The sequence below is a fragment of the Strongylocentrotus purpuratus genome, unplaced genomic scaffold (assembly GCF_000002235.5).
Source record: "Strongylocentrotus purpuratus isolate Spur 01 unplaced genomic scaffold, Spur_5.0 spur5_scaffold_21, whole genome shotgun sequence".
Lineage (NCBI taxonomy): Eukaryota > Metazoa > Echinodermata > Echinoidea > Camarodonta > Strongylocentrotidae > Strongylocentrotus > Strongylocentrotus purpuratus.
Window position 1 is genome coordinate 39207925 of NW_022145607.1, and position 21553 is coordinate 39229477.

The 21553-nt window shown below is 35.4% G+C and overlaps 3 protein-coding genes across 4 annotated transcripts; 2 read left to right on the top strand and 1 right to left on the bottom strand.

The window, feature by feature from the left end:
- Positions 1-1160: 1160 nt before the first annotated feature.
- LOC105447263 (interleukin-1 receptor-associated kinase 1-binding protein 1) lies at positions 1161-4939 on the top strand (the record flags this gene model as incomplete). Its single annotated transcript, XM_030994757.1, has 3 exons — positions 1161-1361; positions 2846-3042; positions 3436-4939. Coding segments are annotated over 3 exons (675 nt in total), but the record flags the coding sequence as incomplete, so codon positions are not given.
- A 1545-nt stretch (positions 4940-6484) lies between these two features.
- On the bottom strand, positions 6485-13017 carry LOC578469 (radial spoke head protein 3 homolog). 2 transcript variants are annotated; one of them, XM_011685097.2, is made up of 7 exons: positions 12668-13017; positions 11722-11809; positions 11062-11349; positions 10476-10679; positions 9601-9850; positions 8755-8912; positions 6485-7420 (listed from the first exon to the last, which is right to left on the bottom strand). In XM_011685097.2, the coding sequence occupies exons 1-7, from the start codon at positions 12772-12774 to the stop codon at positions 7325-7327; spliced, it is 1191 nt and encodes a 396-aa protein (XP_011683399.2). In that variant the 5' UTR covers positions 12775-13017; the 3' UTR covers positions 6485-7324. The 2 variants fall into 2 exon arrangements, with proteins under 2 accessions (XP_011683399.2, XP_783727.2); XM_778634.5 differs by having other exon boundaries at positions 6485-7423; positions 12668-13014.
- A 609-nt stretch (positions 13018-13626) lies between these two features.
- Positions 13627-19804, top strand: LOC578536 (adrenodoxin). Its single transcript, XM_030994394.1, has 5 exons — positions 13627-13641; positions 13846-13883; positions 14977-15089; positions 16363-16492; positions 17003-19804. Exons 1-5 carry the CDS (start codon positions 13627-13629, stop codon positions 17094-17096), a joined length of 390 nt encoding a protein of 129 aa, XP_030850254.1. The 3' UTR covers positions 17097-19804.
- Positions 19805-21553: the final 1749 nt, after the last annotated feature.

Genomic DNA, 21553 nt, shown 5'->3' on the forward strand with positions numbered 1-21553 from the left:
TTTCGTGACTAAAATCGACCAATTTTCTATTCCTGTTTGGAAATTATATATTAGAAGTTCAGAACTGCATTACTTACCCAGGTTTTCATGGTCGCAGCTACCATTGAATGGCCGTCGGGACCACCAATAAATTCGATATTTTAATTTCTTGAAATCCTATGCCTTATAGAGCCCGATTTGTTCAACGTTGCTTATTATAACACTAGGTTTTACAATGGAAATGCTAATTTTAAATGACATAATCCAATCCTGTTGAAATATTACCCAAACTTTGTATTACCTCTAATTAAGTTATTTTTTTGTTCTTTTTTAAAAATATTTTTATCTAAGGATTTCATCGACATTCTTCTGTTTGAAAGTGCAACTTTCAATTTGATAAGTACTGTTCACTAAAGTATAGTCCATACCAGAGAAATAGCATTACCTAGAGGGGCAAATTAAGGATATCTTTATGACTCAAAATCGAAGTAAACATCATGTTTAGAAGACTTTTAACCATATTTCTTCCCTTTTTCCTTCCCTTTATTTCCCTTTCCTTTCCATTTTATAAGACCCCCCCCCCCCCCCACAGTAGCTTAAACATCATTTCTTGAAGACCTTGAACCTCCTTTCTTCACTTTTCCTTTCTATTTCCATTCCATTCCTTTATTTTCCTTCCCTTTTCTTTTAAAGAGGGGGGGGGCGTTGCCCCCCCCCCCCCCCCATTTATCCGCACTTGCTGTGTTGTATAAAATCGTCATTTAAAAACATACCTAGCACGATGCACGAAAGCACGATGCAGCAATAAGTACTGACGTCCCCCTCCCCCATCTACAAAAAATTGATACAAGGCTTTCGGAATTGTGGTAGGTATATTGGAATCTTTGCCTGTAAAGTTGTGAAAGCTTGCGAAACATGTACATGTATCTATCACTGGAAACGAGGTTGGCCCGGTGGGGCGCGCGCGCGCGACATTTGTAAACACAAACCAGGGACTTGGAAGACACAAACACCTCGAATGGTACTAAAGCTAAAGGTGCCTTCAATTTTGCCTAAATCCATCGCTTGATTCCGGGATATACTCATGCAAGAAGAAGTTTGGTAATGGCATTTAAGCCTTCCCATGTATATGCTTCTTTCATGTCTCCACCTGAAAAAGGGAGGAGTTTGGAAGAAACTGAGGTGAAAACCCGAAATCGAGAGCTGCCGAAAAATGCCGCGAAATCCAAGTGAGTGCCGTCGGTGAGGCCTTCGCCACCCCGAACCGTGGGCGTGTAAGCGTGGTTGTAAGAAGCCAAAAAGAAACCGTTGCAGATTCAAAGAACAGCGTTTCCAGACGACTCGACTATGTTATCCAAACTTTGCATACCCACAACGTCAAGGTAAGAATTTAGCTGTAAATATGACGAGATGTCGAATGTAGTCTGAAAGCTGACATGGCATGGGCACACGCATATTAACATTTTTTCTTTCTTTTCTGTAAACAGCTAGACTCTACTAGTCTAGATCTAGACCAAAAAGGGTGAAGCTTTCGAGTCATATTCATAACTTCTAACTAGATTCTAGATCTAGTCATTGATGATTGACCCGAATTCACAAACGAGGTTTTATTTTAACCTTTTTAATGAGCTAATTTGTATGAAAAACAAAAAAGTAAAGAGCCAAGGCATGAACAGAATGACGAAAGTTTGAAGAAAAAAAATAATGATTAATGCCATGCAAGGCCAAGCATGCAAGCAATAATAAATAATTTTGATAAATTCCAATTATATCAATAATAATTTTCCATATTTAATTAACTTCAAATCAAATCAAGTTAATAATAATGTTATACAGTTTTTGCTAACTTCCAATATTACCGTATCCACATGACTGTATGCATAGTTTGAACAACTCTTTTTTCAATCCTTTTGATAATAATCCGAACAGTATTTGATCTACATGTATATTACTGTTAAGTTTTGGTTACACATTCATTTAAAAATTATGTCGACCTTATCTTTATACTTTGTTTTATGTATCAGCCAATGTGGAGAGCCTCTAGGCAGAATTTTTAAATTCTTTTAGGCGATCCTCAGGCATTGGCTGGTGCTAAATATTATTATGTTTATCTTATATCATTTGTCAACCTTGTGATGTTTTGTATGTTATCATCTTGCCTGGAAATAAAATAAATAAAAATATAAAAAATAAAAAATCTGTACAATTCTCAATTTAGCAATTTGGTCAGATTGTGACATAATGTAGTCATGGACAACTCTCCACTTTACAAAAAAAAGTTTTTCATTTCTGTTTTTCTCCTAATTTAATCTATTAAACTCTAAGGCTCTCCCATGGGGTACTAATACATGATGGATAGGAATTTATATTCTGATTTATAGACACAAGATCAGTCCTCTAAAAGATAATACCCAGGCTTGAGGCAAGTTGATCAAGGCTTGAGTAGACTATATTTTGAAAAAAATGTGTATTGGAACAAATGGGAGAGTGACATGACTGGTTCAGCCAATTTGAAATTCCCTGATGTAAAGTGGTTACAACTTTTAAAAGTTCATAATTTTTTTATTGTTTGTCTGATTTCCTTCAAATATTCGCCAATCTGCTTAACTGTTTTTGCTTTCTTTCAGAGAAATTTGCTGATAAAGTTGGATTTTGATTTAACTTAAAAATCTAGGTTTAAACCTCCGCTGGACTAAACATATATAGTCCATAAACTTGAGTGTTATAGTAGCTGGACTAAAGCTAAATGATATGATTAAAGGGGCAGTCGTGGATAATACTCCTGTTTTTTGTTCTTCTAATGTCTTCCAACCATGTCATTATTCATGTCTATTGTTGTTTCATTATTTCTCCTTTATGACTGCAGGAGGGTGATGTGAGCACGACAAGATCTGTGAGGAGAATTGACGGTCTCTTTCATGTAGAAGCTGAGGTCCTGGTTGTTTTTGTTGACCTCATCAAATGCCAGGAGGTGTGCAACTTTCTTGTAGAGAAACTTGATGACTCTGTGACAGTCTCACTCCCATGCTTCTTTCATGCACCACATAGTGTGGATAATGTGAGGTAAGGTATTACGTCTTGGCTATCACATGTCACAACACCATAAAATTCAAACATTACAGCCAAGGCCCAGGCCCCAAGGTACATTGGGGCCTGGGCCTTGGCTGTAATGACCACCACTATGACCACCGCAGCAAATGGGGTAGGGTTATCCATATTATTAGTGATCTTAGTTTTAATTTGTTTGTCCAGTTTATTAGCAGCAAGTTTTCATGTATATTGGCTTTTACTCAAACAAACTTTGTTAAAAAAGATCTAGATAGTACTTAGAGGCATTTTTGATGTATTAAGCCCTGTATAAACCCAGAATATTGTTATTATCATTATTATTATTTTTGCTGTTGTTGGAAGGGTCAGTTTTGATTGTATTTGCTTTTTGATTATAATCTTGTGTAGGAGGCAAGCCTGTGTGAATGCAGTGAAGAATGCAAGACAGAAAGCCATTGAGGTAACCCGTCTACTCCGTCAATCTCTGGGTCATCCCATTATGATCAAGGAGGAACATTGCCATGAATGGGAGGGACCAGCTGCTGCTCAGGAAACCGGTAATGGTCAAGAAGGACCAATGACCTTTCAACAACGATTGACCTCTGGGACTTTAAATGTGTCAGTCAAGGTGCTGGCTAGTTTTGAACTTGTTCCAAGAGAAAAATCAAAAGGAAATAAAACGTAACGGAGGTCCATGGACATAATAGAACACTATCACAAGCCTGGTTCAGATATAGCATGATAAGCATGGTAGTTTAATGATGAGAAAAGTGTGATACACATTTCTGTAACTTCAGAGAAAACTCAGTGAATACGCATCTGACCTTTGTTGCGTGCAGTTGCTATTCAGTTACATGCAAACCACCATGGTTTACCACTTTGTGTCTGAATAAGTCTTAATCTTGGCTGTCTTGGAGTTTGCCAGGTTCAGTGAATAGTAGGCCTGAAGAAAAAACATCTTGAAATCTACGGTCGGCTTTTTAAAAAAGTTCTTTTTTTTTTACCGTTTTTTATAAAAAATATGTATTAAAAGAGGGAAATTTTTATATTTTGTTTTAAAGGTTTCCGACCGACCGACCCATGTTTTGGCACCTCAAGGGCAATACAACATCTTTCTTTTTTATGCCTTAGAGGTAACCCTCAATGCCACATTGGAGGATGGGTCAATGCTACATGTATGTAGAAAACCTGTTGATTATATAGACTGTTATCTTCTTACAGATTGTTAGTTGATAGAGATCAAACAGTTTTAGCCTCAGTGAAATGCTTTCACACTTTTTATGTGATTCAATGAACACACATACTCCCAAAAGGGCAATCTAGTCTATGTAATAAAATCATTTGTATGAAAGCCCCAAAAATAAGAGATACTGAACAAAGAGTGTTTGAAATAAATCAGACCAATAAAAGAGTAAGGAATGTTTGAAATGTAAGATCAATACACCTATGCAAATCTCAAAATGGCAGTTTGGTCAGTGGATTGTGGCATAGTCACCGACAACCCTCCCATTTTTAATGTTTAAAAATATTATTTTCTGTTTTCCTCCCTAAGAAATATAGGAACTGGCTTTCAGTCAAAATTTCATATAAACAGCTATACTTGATATTGCGAGGGTCCAGGTTATCCCATGAAAACACATGCTTTAGCCTTATACACAGACCAGTGAAAGGTTATTATGGAACATATGTATGCTCCTGCCAGTTGTCGCAGTCAAGTTTCATACATTATCAGAATTCCTTATTTCATCCCAGAATCCTTTACTACACCTAAACCTACCGGTACCCCCCCCCCCCCCCCCCCATTACATTTTCTTCTTTTTGTTGCATTTGATTTTATTGTGATGTCAATCACAATAACAAGAGATATAAGATATTAATGCATTGTAAATAAAGATGAATTGATACACAGCAATCTGTCATTATGTATTGAATTTGTCTGAATCTCACTAGACCTAGTACATGCATGCTGTTTATCATTTTACTTCCCAGTCATAACATGGAAACCCTTTTTCATTCTTTTACGAATTTTCCCTGGCATGAATTGATTAAAGGGAAATCAAATTATCAATTGAATAAATGCTGAAGAAATGAGAGAAAAATGTACATTATCGCTCTCTGTGAAAGGATACATGTAGATGTACATTTCTTCTTGCTATCTCTTCTACATGTATGTATGCAATGCTACTCTTAGTTTGCCTGTCAATAACATAAATACATAAACTGGCTACATTTTACCCTACTTCTCAACCGTTTCTCATTAACCATTTTTAGACGGTTTTTCCACATTTTGTGGTTTTGCTCAGTAACTTTTTTTCACAGCCCCAATAAATATACCAGATGCACAATACAAATGACAAAAAAAAATCTTTATTTTGTTGTTGCTGGCAGAATAAAGGAAGGGAAAAAAATTCTCAAACACAGTGTCCATTCTTGTTGCAACGATAGATGTGTTTGATTCTAGGAATTTCTAAAAGGAAAAGGAGATTTGAAAACCTGTAGTTTTTTTCAACTTTTTGATAAAGTGTTTACCCATGTACAGTATATTGTTTTCAGAGACTTTACAAGTTAACATAATATCCATTATCCAATAAGTGTAGCATTGACAGATAAATATTGTTGCCAATTTGAAGAACAACATGTGATGGATTTCATCCTTAAAATAATCCTGTCCTGAAAAAAGTTCCTTATATTTTATTCCCCCCCCCCCCCCCCCCCCATCTCATGTGTTAATGCACTCAATGCCTTTTACCTCGCTTTTTATTTCATGGGTTGGTTAACCTTTCTTTCCTGTTCTCTTCATCTATTTCTCTGATCCATTCTATCTCTATCACCCTTTCACAATCCTCTTTCTTTCTCTCTCTCTCTCTCTCTCCTTCCCTCCTTTCTCTCTCTCTATTCACTTTTTTCTTTTCTTTCTTTAATACATAAACACTTCGTAACTGGTAGGGAAGTTTATGTTTTTGAGCAAATTATATAATGAACATTTCAGTGTTATCGGCTATTGGCTTAGAAAAAAATAATAAGCCAACTTTGGCATGCAGTTATGACTGTTTGGCCAAGTATTTCACAGTAACTTTAAGATACTGTAGCTCCCTAGTAACCTTACGCCAAATGTGAAGGCCTTGATAGGCAGGCTCTTTTCGCAGTCATTAATGCAACACATTTCTTCTGCATAATTTGGCAATCAGAGTACCTATTTGGACTTAAAAGTTGGCTTACTTGAGTAAAATACTAAGATGTAAGCTGTAGACCAAGCCCTTTTTCTTAACAGCTAAAAGCTAAGTAAAATACTGACATAATTCAATGCAGGCGTTGTCTTGTTTTTAATTCATACGGAGTAGGACTATGGTGTGTCATACTGTTTTACCATGGATTGAAACTGGATGTGAAGACTACACGGTAGTACACGCACACAAGGTTGAAACCCATCCCACGTCACAAATTGGGGCATTATGTGTAATGTGTAAATATACAATCATTTATTCGCTTACATATAACTAGAAATATACACACGATTTCACTGGTGTTCTGAATACATTAATAACTAAAGTACTATTATAGTTATATATCAATAGTACTTGGTTCCTGATAAGATTTCATTACACCAAGATAAAAACTCTGCAATACACAAAGTCAAACTTTGCATCATAGTATTCATTCAAGGAAGAGCACCAATGACTCTTATATTTCCTTTTTTGGGGTAGGGGGTTGATAGTCAATAATATAAGAAAACAAAATTATTGAATGATTCACGTAATTCTGAGTTTGTCTTTCAATAACATAAATACATTCTTATTTACATACAGGTAACGGTTAATATATTCACAATGTGCTTCTACAAAGTGTCATCCATACTTCACCAAATGCAAATAAAATCACTGAAATCTTTTTGTTGGGAAATTCCATGCATTCAGAATTGCAATGACACTGGATCCAATAAATGATATTCATCGTCTTGGTTTCAAATCAATATGACAAACCAATTCAGTTTTGCACAGCAGTGGCAAGTGCATACCATCAAATGTCTCTTGTAAACAGATATTTTGTTCTTGTTTATTCCGCATTATATCCTCCAACACGTCCACTGAACACATACATTTTGATGTTGCATGTACATGTATATATTTAATTTGTAAGAAGGTACCCACATTCAAAGTTTATATATAAATGGAGTTTGTGAATATTTTGAAGAAGGTCGAACATGCACACAAGTTTGGTTATGCCGGTGATATTTATCTTGAGTCAAGTTGATAAGTTCTCCTTTATAGTTTTGTCAATGTTCTCATTCCCACATATATCATTCTGCGTCATCACCTTCCGCTTCCTCAGCCTCGTCCTCATTGGCTGGTTCAGGGGCTGTTTCTGGTCTGCTTTCTCCTTCAACACCAGCTTCCTGCTGTAACAGAGAGGACAGATAATCATCATTTAGCTGATAGTATAGGTGCTGACATATAATCATCATTTAGCTGATAGAACAGGGTATATACAGGAGTTCACTGCTTAGCTAACAGAAAGTATATTGATCTAAAGGAGTATTACCAGAGCTGCCAACCTTGTGCGACCCAAAAAAGGAATCATGATGGCAAAAAAAAGGAATTTCAAGCAAAAAAGGAAATCATAAAAACGAAACTTACAACCACGTGCGAAACACTTCCAATGCAGAAATGTTCATTCATCATGCTGTTTTTTCCATACAAGCAGGTAATTTTTTTTATCGGCATTTCATTCTTTTTGAGAATATTTTTCTCTTCAAGTATGTTTTAAAATTAATTTTCTATTGAATTTGTGATCAAATCACCATTTTAGGGCAGTTGTTTGACATGCGGTATGTAAACAAAAACAAAATTAAAATAAATAAAAAAAATTAAAAATATAAAAATTTTAAAAAGTATTTTATGAAGAAAAAACGTAATACCGTAATTCGGAGGAAAAAAGGAGTAATTCTGGCAAAAACGGAATGGATGGCAGCTCTGAGTATTACATGTATATAAAACTGTCTGAAAGTCTCATACATGTTTTGATTTTATAGGCCTCCTAAACCAATCCTCTGATCATCTGATGAGTACTGATAGCTCATTTCAACCTTTTTATAGTATACAAATATACACTGCCTTGAGAGGTTCTGGTTAAAACTATGCGCAAGAGGTGACTCCAATAGTACTATTTGCTGAGGGGCGCAGTCCCGAAGCAAATGGTACTTTTGGAGTCACCGAGGCCCATAGTTTAAACAGTACCTCGAATAGAAGGCATGTTATATTTGTTTTATATCCTGCATCAAAAATTTATTTTAAAAAAAATATTAAAAAAAAACATTTTTGGGAAAAAATTTTTTTTTTTTTTAAATGTCAATTTTTATCTAAAAAGATTTTAAAATGTTTATTTTCATTAAATTAAGATTTGAAAAGAAAAATTGATTCAATTAAAAAAAAAAATCACATTTTTTTTTCAACTCCCAAATAGTAAACCAAAATAGTACTCTCATATAGATCTAGTACTTTCTAAAAATAGCTCAAATATGTTTGGTCATGTGACGAGCTCTCAACCAATCAAAAGCCAACAAATTTTTGATGCAGGATATAATAGACTATGTGTATTTACATGAAGGTTATAACTTCTGATGAGGGTAGCCGTGAAACTAAGCACCTAAAAATCCTCATTTGTACAAAACCACAGAATTTGTTACCATCAATTGCAGATGGCAAGTACATGATGATGGATAGAGCTTACCTCGTCGCCTGCAGGCTCTTGTCCATCGACACCACTCTGCAATTGCTCTTCTATAATCTGCTGAGCTGCCTCTGCAATCAAGTCAGTATGACTCTGGCCAGATTCTTCTAGTTTGAAGTAAGCAGCCATTCTCTCCTTTACTACATCCCTGATGATACCTGTTCATAATAATACACATTTATAGGTTAATAATAACATTTTAAAAATACATAGCAACTTAATCATATGCAAATTAATTCTATCTCCATGAATATCAAAACATTGTGTCTGCTCCTACATGTTAGATCTGTTCATACACCTATGAAAATCATGTTTGTCAGAGATTCTTATGAAATATTAAGTGATAATTCATTTGAGTAACATTTTCCCTATAAAACTCCTTGTGACAAAGATTACACGCTTGATATCTTTCAGTAAGGAAAGAGTATTGGCAAAGATTAGATAATAAATGATTCTGAATAACTAGTGGATACCAATAAGGAAAGAGAAGATGAAAATACAAAGATTTCAATTGAGACCTGGAGGAACGGATAACAGAGAGAGAGAGAGAGAAGTGTGTGTGTGTGGGGGGGGGGGCAGGATCAGGATTTAGAAGAAGAAAAAAAAACATTAAACAAAACACAGGAAGAAGGGTCAGGCACATGCAAGTAAAGATAAAGTAAAGCAAAGAGAGTAACAACAAATAAGTAGAGGGAGGGAGAGAGAGAGAAAAGTGTGTGTATATTATGGGGGGGGGGGCAGGATCAGGATTTAGAAGGAAAAAAACACAGATAGAAGGGTCAGGGAGTAACAACAAATAAGCAGAGGGGGAGAGAGAGAGAGTGAAAGTAAGTTACTGTTACTTACCATCGAGTACAGTCCTTCCAAGAACAGACTTGTCAATACACTTAGCAACCTCATCCATGATCCATGGCATGAAACCAAGCTCAACATCCCTCTCTACTGGATCATAGAAATAACCATTATCATTGAGAGTACCAAACACAGAGGGTATCAGGTCTGCAAGATAACTCTGGGCAAAAGCTCTAGCTGCAATCTTCTCCGCCGTTTCCTTCTCTTTCTTTAATACCTCACGTTGCTGCTTCATTCTCCTTTCCTAAAAAAAAAAAAAAAAAACATCAATTGTTGAAATATGAATTCATGTTTTGATCATTACAGTTTAGAATCATACAAATAAATCTAATTTGTCCCTGGTATGTCTTTACATATATATTGAATAATTTTGATGGCTATGCATCGATTGTAAAGAAATATGTTTATTGTGGAAGTTCACGTTATCAAGTTCTAGATAGAGTTTAATTTCCACACAATCATTTAAAGATAGTGTACGACTAAATGGGTAGGACCGATGATTAAATTGAAAATATGAATGTCCACGAAGTATAACTAAAATTTGTTTAGTTATATTACACTGTGCATTCAAAAGAGTCCTGAAACCAAGTTCTTTGTATATGATGCATCTCCAAAATAAATGTTTTTTTAAATCTAGACCTGTAATAGAGAGTGCAGCTAGTGTCTTTAATGTTTTGGCATTTTGAACTTTGTTTCAACAGTACAAATTTGGGTATGAAAATTCAATGAATTCTGTGCAAACCAGTAGTCAAAGGCTATGAGATCAAACATGCTGTTCATTATTCTTAAAATCAATTTTTTGTATTTTTATTGGTCATGCCCAGAATGAATTACTTTGCAAAAACCCAGATTAATGAAGTTTTGTTTACCTTCTCCTCCCTATGTCTTCTCTCTTGTTCTTCCAACCTCTGTGTTTCTACAAGCTCTGCATTTCTGAGTTCTTCGAATGCTCGTTGCTGCGCTCTAAGATTGGCTAGTTCTTCTTCTTCCATGACCTCTAGTAGAGCCTGCTCTACCGTCTTCCCTACTATCACCTCAAGGATGGGCTTCACTTCAATGTCAAAGTCAAACAGCTGTAAAACACCAAATTACATACAAATTATATTCATTATTGAAAAAATGTATTTCCATGGGCATAACAAATGCTCTGGAAATTATTTAGCCAAGTCCTAAACATAACTCTGGCACATGTTGTCAACTTGTCAATACACAGGAGCATTTATCTATTTAGCTTTAGAAGCTCCAATAGTGCTCTGGTAAATTGAATGATTTTCTGATATTCAAGCAAGCATAATAATTAATTGAATAAAAACTGTTTGCTCTTATAACATGTTCTGTACCATTTGGTACTCGCATATAATTTACATTTTTACATTACGTATCCAAAAAATGACAAACAGGATGATTGATAGCTCACACTCTATGATAAATCAATGAGTAATGTCTAGTACTTACATCTCCTTCATAGATCTGTGTAGCAATATCCATGCCCGTCTTGGCAGGGACAAAGAGTGGTGTTGGAGGTCTATCAAGGAAGGCATCAGTTTGAGCTTCCACATCTGCTTCCTCTACCCTATCACTCAGCTCCTCTAAATAGAGTTCAGTCTGGACATCAATGTGTTTCCTTCCTTCAACAGGCTCTGGAGACCTTGGTCTAAGCTGGTCCTTAGCTCTCTTGGCTGCAATCTTTCGTCTCCTGATTTCCTGCTGTCTCTGAATCTCAATTGGATCTGGTTGAGCTGTCTGTTAAAACAAATGTAGAAGAAAAAAAATTCATAGAGTATGATACTTCAAATAAAACAATTATGACAATTCTAAAAGCATTAAACTGGACAGGTATTACACTCAAACTGTGTATCCATAGATTCAATCTGGTGAAAGACAAACAAAAAAAGAGAAAAATACCTAACACAATTTAACAATAAGAATAATAACTTTTTTTTTAAACTAGACAGTACATATTTTAAAATAAAGAAAATATACCAAGTTATCAACATTCTCATACAGGAATCATATCTTATTGGGTTACTTGGGTGATGCAATTTTCTAACTAAGACGTTACAACAAATAATATTAAAAAAATCAGCTATAAGTAGAAAATAAAGTCTCACATACCGCTGGTAGTGTGTGCTGTGCATATGTGTTTCCCCTGACAATTCGCCTGTCATACATTATATTGCCAATTGGTACTGCCTCTGGGTTTCTGTGAGAGGAAGAAAACAAAGTAGAATATTTTAATTTCTTTTTTATCAAGACCACACAGTACCAGTCAAGATGAGTATCTTATAGAAAAGGAAAAATTATACAGACGGTTGATTTTAAAGAGTGACTTAAAATTGACATGCCATATTTCATTATCACATATTTTTCAAGATTTATCTTAGACCCATCAATATCTGGATTCTGAATTCCACACTGCCTTCTCCTCATCCTTCTTCCCCTGCTGAGCTGAGAGTTGACTAGTAGTAGTATGGTTTGAGAAAGGATCCTGCAGACTTCTCTCTTGGATTTGCCTAATGGCTGCATGCTTTCATTATAATCAAGTATCGAGGGAAGCCCCCAGTTTCTGTGCTTTCCTTTAGTACTCATCTACTTTTTTACGTTACAGTTAAACCTAGTTAAAACAGTTGTTAACCAGCCAAGATTAGACATCAGATTTGGCTCTGCAGAGTGTGTTGAATCAGACTTCATCATTTCATGTCAACAACACAAAGCTGAAGCCATGAAGGAAACACTTTAACATATTAATAAACAGGACAATAATGTAAAGGACAATTCGATCCAATAGTTTTTTTTATCCAAGATAAAACTCATGGTGCCAGCTTAATGTTGTTATTTAATTTTATTAACTAGACTAGTCTAGGGCCTAGTCTATCTGGATCGACACACACATGTAACAACTAACATTACAACAATCCCCACCAATTAAGCAGTCATCACTCAACAACAACAAGAAACCCAGCCTTCACAATATTCAGTCCACTGATCACCATAACTGAATCTACACAACTTCAACATTAGTTTAAGTTAAATAGGACTTAAAGTTGTCGGTTAAACTTACTGCGCGAGGGGGTCTCTGTATTTTTTCCTCTGTGGCACAGCTCTTGGCTGACTGGCAAAAGTGTACGTGCCACTTTTCTGTTGTGGTGCTGGCAAAATTGTCGTCATTTTGCTTGATTTTGTTCTGTCGATAAAAGCAAAAACAGTTTTCGAACTTCTCTGTAGAACTAGAAGAAATTATTTTTCAGAGGCACACCTCTGTTGTATTATTAAAGTCCTCTCTGTTTATAGTTTTAACAGTAGCATCTGTCAAGTTCCACAGGGCGCGACGCGACGATCGGTGAAGTCTGGCGTTGAATGAATATGAAATTCACGTAATAAATATACACAGCACTATACTCTATGCATTCATTGTTGTGCATAGAGACTATACGTGTGTGTACCTCGCTAGCGAGTTGTTTAGGTTCGCAACAGGAACCGCATCACCGGAGGAATCGCTCAATAGATCAGTTCGCTACTAAAAGGTATGAAATTTATCATACATGATTAAATTATCTCAGTGTGTAAAATGATGAAAATACTAGCAAGTAATTACATTCAGCGAAATTTTAAAAATTACACTCATTTTATGAAACGATATAGAACTATTTTATTAATAGCGCAAGATTTTTATTCGGCGATAGTTCATCGACTGTAATGTAAGGGAAATAAATATTGGTGTCATAGCAACCTCCATTGCATGAGCTGTATAAGTTACATCGCAGCTGGCGCTGTTTGAAAGGTCAAAGGTCGGGCAATGTGACTTAAAACAAGTAATTCAGATTTCAGGCCAAGCGCGAATGATATTTGATTTTAAAATGTCTTTTTCTACTCTTTCGAGGATTTTCAGGTTAACTTCTTATCGAAGAGCGTACTGCCAATACTTGTCTTCGTTATCGAGATCAGATAGATGTCAGTCTACCTGGACTTTCGGAGCTGATTCTTGTTTTGAACAAAATTCACGAACAAATTTTTGCACGGATGGGACAATCACAGGTATTGGGATGAGAAACCCAATTTACAACATTGGACATGTCGGATTTCTAAACCTACCAGTGCCCTCAATGTTAATTCATCAAGTAAGAAATTTCTCTAGCTCACAGTGCAGGTCTAAAAAAGAAGAGTAAGTAACACTAACAGATTTGTCATTTTTATCAATGAATCGCTGACTGACTGGGTCTGAATTAGATCTAGATCTAGACTAGATCTAGATCACAGTGCAGGTCTAAAAAAGAAGAGTAAGTAACACTAACAGATTTGTCATTTTTATCAATGAATCGCTGACTGACTGGGTCTGAATTAGATCTAGACTAGATCTAGATGAATATTATTAGCATGCCTTAGCCTTAGCTAGGCTTGGGATGGCTGATGGCTTGACTTGAACTTGAAGTCGAGCCTTTTTTTTCAGCGATGAATCGGTGATGAAGACATGACATAGGTCTATGATCATGTCTGTCAATGTCATCAGTCATGACCGGGGGGGGGGGGGGGGGGGGGACGAAATGCGAGGAACCAGTGGCAGTGGCGTAACAAGTACGTTAAAACGCTGGGGGGGGGGGGGCAGAAGAAAAAAAAATCTGCACCACCATGTACCACTACTCTTATATAATATGTTACATGCATGCCCCACAGAACTTTTTTTTAAAGTAGGGGAGTATTAATTATCAGGTAGAGTGTAAATTTGTGTGGGGTACAGGGGCAAAGCCCGGTGGGGGTCAAGGAATGATGCCCCCAGCTTGAGCATAATTGGCAACTTAAAAAGCTCAAAAACGGTGGAATCATGTTTTATTACCGTTGGTCTAAACGGTGCACTCCAGAGCCGAAAAGTGTGTTGCAGTCTTTAGTCAGTATTTTGTTATACATTTTTTGTGTGTGCACTTTTTCAAATTTTCCAAGGGGGGAGGGGGGAGAGGGGACGTTCCCCCTTAAGAATTGAGGGGGGGGACAACGTGTCCCCTCTGTCCCCACCAAGATCGCCGGCCCTGGTCATAACTGTCACTACTTAATGACCATAATTATGAGTTACGTCAGTTAACTTTGATGCCACTTAATGTCATACTTAGGTCATCAGGGGAATATTTCTTAAATTTGTTGTTGTTGTAATCAATTATCAACAAGGCAATACAGAATATCTAAAGTTAGCACACACTTAAAAGAAAAGCAGGAATGTGAATTTAATTGAAGGTTTCTCATATTCTTTAATTATAAAACTATAAAATAATTGAAATTGATTAAGATTTAAGGCTTTAAGCCAAAGTCAATTACTACCAAGTGGACAGGAAAAAAAATGTCTAAAACTTCTGGTGTTTCTGTTCTTGCTTAATTTTACAGAATTACAGTGAATTTCCTGAACCGTGATGGGGAGACATTTACTGTTAAAGCCAAAGTTGGAGAGACGCTACTAGACACTGTGATAGACAATGATGTTGATATAGATGGGTTTGGTAAGTATCTATAGATTACAACTACAGGATACACCTTGCTCATTAAATATGATAAGAAATACATCCAAATTGTAGATCTAGATTTTAATCAGTTCACCGACATCCCACAGAAATGTGTGTTGAATTTATCTTAATATTAATGGAATATTAAATTAGTTGAAAATGAAATGTGGGTTTTTTACTCAATCTTTCTTCATTTGTTATGGTGTCATTGGTAGCAAATCTAATTAAACACAACTACAGTGAGAGCTCTGTGAATACAATTAATCTTGATTCATTTGAAAGGGGAAGTCCACCCTGATATTAAGTTGGTTTTGATAGAAGCAGAAAGATGTAACAGATCACTTAAAGGTAAAGATCAGTTTTGGAAACGCCTCCCTCTCAAAAAATGAAATGGAAGCTATTATTACCAATCATGTGAAAGAATATGTTTTGACTAATACGTGATGATACAAATTTTGCCGGGAAACCGCCTGCTAATTGATATATTTGGTAAATTATTATCTATTTGGAACGGATGTTGCATAGTCCCATAATACATCTTTCTGTGTACAATGCTCGTAACTTTACTAAGACTGATTCAAATTTCTTGTCATTTTGATGATTCCAGAACCTTGCAATACACACCAATACTTATATGCTAGATGATCGACTTTTTCTGATCGATTCCACGTTTCTTTCACAATGCAATCGCATGATCAGAACTGGCCTTTATCTTTAAAGTTTGAGCAAAATCGGATAAAAAATAGAAAATTTATGAATTTTTGAAATTGCAATAAATCAAACACAAATTGGCAACTCTATGACATATCTTGCAAGCTCCTCTCCAAACTTGCTCGGTACAGGAAATTTCATACACTCTCATTTTCTAAGTAATTTGTTTCATACAGGGGTTGTATACAAACATTTATAACTCTTACATGTATTTCTTATCTGTTTTTGAGCCCCCTCCAATTCATGTGTACAGAAATCATTTAGTCTCTTGGGCTCTAGCAGAAAATTAAAATCTGCTGGTTTGTATTTGTCTCAACTTGAACAAGGAAAAAAAGCTTACTTGTGACTAGTAGAAACAGGGTGCTCAACAGTTTATCATCATTTTCATTTTCATAGTGAGGTCAATGTTGGATAAATGAGTCTGATAATTCCTTGTTCAGAGTTTGATGATTAGTTATGAGGAAAGTTGGGTAGCCCTAAAAGTTGGTAATCTCAAATTGCCTTAGAGCCTTGTACACCTACAGTGGCTAATAGAATGTATTTTGATTTTGTTATCTAGGAGCTTGTGAAGGTACATTGGCTTGTTCTACATGTCATCTTGTATTTGATGAGGATATATATGAGAGTTTACCAGAGAAACTAGATGAGGAAGAAGACATGTTAGACTTGGCTTATGGACTAGAAGATACGTAAGTATCCAGCTCTCTTACTACTTGTATCTTAGCAAAGATTTATTTCAAGTGACGCTGAAGCTAATTTAAGTTCAATTGGGAGAAAAACTTTACCATAGAATAATTTATAATGATGATATTTAGGATAGTGAAGGAAACTCTCTCATCACACCTCGTTTTCTTTCTCTCTCTCTCTCTGCTACAAGTTCCAAGATAATTCAGAATCCTAAATGCAAGTACAAATCTAAATGTCCAAACACAATTATTAGCATGAGCAATCTGAACGTCAACAAATCTGTAGTTAGAATATATTTCTTATTCCTAAAGACACAAAAAGCCAAACATTACCAGGACAGTTATATTTGTCCCCCTCCCCATTGACATGCCTTGATGAGAATGATATGCACATTTTATTATAGGGTATTTATTCTAAACTACAAAAGTTATTAATAATGATACTCATGTAGTCATGTATGCTGTATTTGGCATTGAGCATAGCATTGTACATGTTACATGTTGTTTTTGCAGATCAAGACTGGGATGTCAAATATGTCTGACCAAGGAGATGGATAATATGATTGCTAGAGTACCAGAGGGCATCAATGATGCTAGGGATGTATGATAGGTACTCAAATAATTCTTCTCAGCTTAGGAATACTTTATGTTGAAGAAATCACCATCAATTCTCTACTTGAGAGTGAGCATATATGTGTCTCATATGACCCCAAATACTTGTATTCATAGATCTTTTCAACATGGAGGGTCACACTTTATGCATTTGAGAACAATCAGTTTTAAAGTGATGGAGGAGCTTCTTAAATAATCTTGTTTCTCCATTTTTAAAGAATACTTCCACTCGTATATCATGACATGTGAATGAGCAGTTGGTGAATAAGAGAATAATGATTAGACAACTCTGTTAAGCATGTATCCAGTATACTGGATTTCATAATTTGGTATTTATAAATGATCTATAGATATATCTGTCCATGCACTGATTGTAAGTATGAGATATTGCTTATTTTGGATAACAATGTATGGATATGGATTTTGTATTTGGAGACTTATACATGTAGTGTAGTTGTACTGTATTATGTATATCAAAAAAATGTTAATTCTGACACAAGAGTAAACAAAACAAAAAAAAGGGAGGGGAAGTGGAATAATTTCCCCTTTTAAAGCTATTGTGCCTTAATGTAATTGATACATCAGTTACACCGCCAAACATACTTCAGATCGGCTCTAAACAGACCTACAGTTCTTGCAATAGAGGGAATGTAATACTTTTGTTTGGTCTGGTGTTGATCTTCTTGTAGGTGTGGTTAGGTATTTATAAAAGCAAACATATTAGAAAACCTACTGTATCATGTGAAAAGAAAAAGTGAATAAAATGTGATTGATAAATGCTATGTGTGTAGAGATTGTTACATGTAATTTAAAAAAAAAGTTAAATTGCAATCATAACTTCATTGTTGTTGCTGTTATTGGAATTATCAACATTATATCATACTACTACATGTATAATGGTTCTAGGACAATCACCCCTGGACGATCAACTCCCGGCCAATTACCAGTGGGACAATTACACCCCCCCCCCCCCCAAGGATAATTACCCCCTGGAAAATTGTGCTGGATTTGTATGTTTTTTCCGACAAAATATTTTGTTTTTATATTATACTTTTTAAAGGTTACCCAAGTGCCTCCGGGGCACCCAATGCTGGAAAGAAACGCACTTTTTAGAAAACTGCACTTTTTCATGAAAAATTGTAATTTGTTCTAGGCACGCAAGTCGGATTGAGCAGATGATACAACGTTTGTTTACAATATACCCCTAACAAGAAAAAAAAAATCTGCTTTTATTAAAACCAACTTATTATCAGGGTGGACTTCCTTTAATGAACAGGGGGGTAATTGCCTCCAGAAAAGAAAAAATGTGTAGATGCCCCCCAAGGGGGCTTGGGGCAGCATCCCCAAAGTGCCCCTATATGGCAATAACTAGACTTTTTTTTAAACAAACTTTTTCTTTAGATTTTGACTTAGGGTTATAGGAAGAATTACTCAGACTGATATTTTTCTAAAGGGCTACTGACTCCTCCAGGGGGAGGGCTAATTCCCCTTGGTTTACATTTTGACTGCTTCTCAAAAGTGCAAGGCCGGATTTTAACCAAACTTGGTAGGGATCATCCATTAGCAAGGGAGATCAAAATGGGGTAGTGGCCTGAGGACAGCCCCTACCCCGAAAGTTTGACATTTTCTTTTTCTTCTTGAAAACCTATTGCTGGATTCTAACCAAAATGTGTAGGAAATAGCTGCAAGAAAGGGAGATCTATTTCTTTCTTCAAAAGAGGAATATGCCCTTAAGGAGGCTTGGAGGCAGGCTTCAATATCTACCATCCAATTTTCCAAACAGCGATGCTAGCACTGGAAACTTCAAAATGCGCGCTCGTGCAAATCTTGAAAACTGTCTAAATTTTTACATTTGTTATTGTTCCATTAGAATCAAGGATATCTCTTCAAAATGCCTGGTTAAGCTCATTTTTTTATTTCATATTCTGATAGATCATTGCGTGTAGATATGATTTCATACTAAAATGTTTTCTCATGAATTTTGGTTGAACATTTTAGGAATCATTTTTATGTGAAGAAGACCTAATTTAGTTTTAATGGGATACCTGCCCTTGCAGGGTACTCGGGAACAGCACCCCTAGATTGCCCTATACTGGTACAATAAATCCTATGTTCCTAGTGCAAAGGGGATGGGAGCTAGGCCCCTTATTGCGAGGCCCTTACTTTCATCGGCTCAGGTGAGCGTAAGGTCCGCGGGCCTTTTTTTTTCTTCTTTCTTTGGGTTTGATAGAGACTGAACAGTAATTGTGCATGTAAAGAATCGATATAAGAAAGAAATACAATGTTCTTCTTTAGGGAACGGATGAATTTACGATTATATATCCTTTTTTATAATTGTATTTGATTTAATATACGTGTATCTATTCAATATTTTGTATCTGTTCTTTTTTAAGAAAACTGAGCATTTTAAGTTTTTAACTATTAATATTTCTAACGTAATCCTCCCCTTATGAACTTTTCTCTCAAATATATTAATCTATACAGTTAAACTTTAGAAGTATGGATAATATCGTCGATAATATCTGAGAGAGAGGGAGAGAGAGAGAGAGAGAGGGAGAGATGTTGAAGTTGCCATGTAGTTGCGTAGTTGATTCGTTCGTCATGATTACTCTTGTTTTTAGCATTTCAACATTCACATTCATTCTATGACTGATTAAATCCCTTTGGTAATAAATGCTTACAACTGTATGCTTCTAGCATAAATTTCACTATTTTCCTGCTTTGTTTTCCTTTAACCTTTTGAACTACATGTATTTTTTTTGTCTACTACATATATACTAACAGATCTTGTCATCAACTTATATTGTTTTTATTTAATAACTTAAAATAATATGTTTTGAACTCTTTGATAAACATTACTCTTTTCACTTTTAGTTCCATATTACCGTAACTCTCATACACGCTGAACGTTGAACGAAGTCAATTTATTTTGTTAGTCTTCAAAATTCTTGAAAATGTAATGTTTTGTGAAAATTTAAAGTTTAAATATACAGGGTGTTTTGATAAAACAAATATAGTAATGAATTAATATACTTCAGATAATGAGGAGGGCTTTGTCCAACGTCTGGATGAACTATAGCCTGATAGATATATAGATAATGATGAAGTAACTCTAGCAATTGTCTTCATTCAAATTTGGATGTGTGTTTTCGGCAGCTATTTAAAGGATGATGTATATATTTGAAATATTAATCAATCAAACTTCAAGTTACTCAAAATATTTGGCATAATAAGAGTTTCCTCACTTTGCAGACCATCTTAGATCGTTTTTTCTCAAGGTTTGATTATACAGATTTAGAATTTTAAACAATTGATAATCATTAAGTACATATACTAATAATCAAAGTCTATTTAGTTAAATTGTTATTAAATTGTCGAAAACGGGAACTCTTTTCACCGTGCCGGAAGGTTTCTTCACCAGCCCATAGCAATCGCTCTATGCATAGTATGAAACAAGTTGACTAGCGACCTCTACGTTCTTATTGAGATTCACAAAGAGAAAAGAACTCTTAAACTCTTAATATTTTGTAGACCCAAGTTCTCTGAAACCATAATTCATTAAAATTACTCAATGATGCTACTTTATCGAACTTGTGTAACCGGAAATTTCTGAGTAAATGTTCATGCCTTCATACGTTGAAAAATATACAGAGTAACCAATGGGACAAAAATCAATGGTAATGGGCCTCCAACTTGCGTTAAAGGCCCACTGCACTACTTGTAGCTACTTGCGCCCTCTATATAACACACAATGCCTAATCGGTGACCATTGGTCCCCCATAATCCTCTTTTTCTTATGTTAACTGAGAGCTGAGTTGATGAGATAACCACCTATCGAGTGACCTTGCAGGGCGGTCTAATCCCTCCTATAAACTACGGCAGATAAGCTTTAAATGTTCCTGGTTTTGCCAATATTGTCACAAAGGTACAGCTAATTGTTCATTATTTTGACCCAATATCAGATTATTTGTATTATAATTACGATTATCAATTCTAGAGCAGTAGAAACAGCTCGTGTCATTAATGTGAACAAAATGAATAGGGGGAAAAAGTGTGTTTATGGCGGGAGCAGAATGTGCATTAACTATTACTTTGCAGTGTACTTCATTATGTTTTGTACATTTTCACGAAGTGACGGTAGTGAGGAAAATCCGCACTCAAATTGTATGTGATTTTTATTCACTACCGTCACTTCGTGAAAATAGGGACGAGATTATAAGAGAGATTAAAAGAGAGAAAGTGTCTAAGTTGCCTGAATCTAATTGTAAACATAACTTTAATATTAAAAAAAATATGTACTGGAGAAATATAACTACAATGAAATATATCTGCTTTGGTACATGTTCAAATCATGTATGAAATCTATATCAAGTTCATTATATTAACGGGTAATACATTATACTAATTTTAAATTAATCCTCCTTCAACTGATAAATCGATCTCCTCGAATTA

What these genes read in the sequence shown, in the direction of transcription:
- LOC578469 (XM_778634.5), bottom strand. Translation starts at nt 12,774, where the DNA reads ATGACGACAATTTTGCCAGCACCACAACAGAAAAGTGGCACGTACACT. An exon ending in CACAGCACACACTACCAGCG is followed by an intron (nt 11,350 to 11,721) that starts GTATGTGAGACT and finishes TTGTTTTAACAG; the next exon opens with ACAGCTCAACCAGATCCAAT. An exon ending in CACAGATCTATGAAGGAGAT is followed by an intron (nt 10,680 to 11,061) that starts GTAAGTACTAGA and finishes GGTGTTTTACAG; the next exon opens with CTGTTTGACTTTGACATTGA.
- LOC578536 (XM_030994394.1), top strand. An exon ending in TGCAGGTCTAAAAAAGAAGA is followed by an intron (nt 13,884 to 14,976) that starts GTAAGTAACACT and finishes TTAATTTTACAG; the next exon opens with AATTACAGTGAATTTCCTGA. An exon ending in GCTTATGGACTAGAAGATAC is followed by an intron (nt 16,493 to 17,002) that starts GTAAGTATCCAG and finishes TTGTTTTTGCAG; the next exon opens with ATCAAGACTGGGATGTCAAA.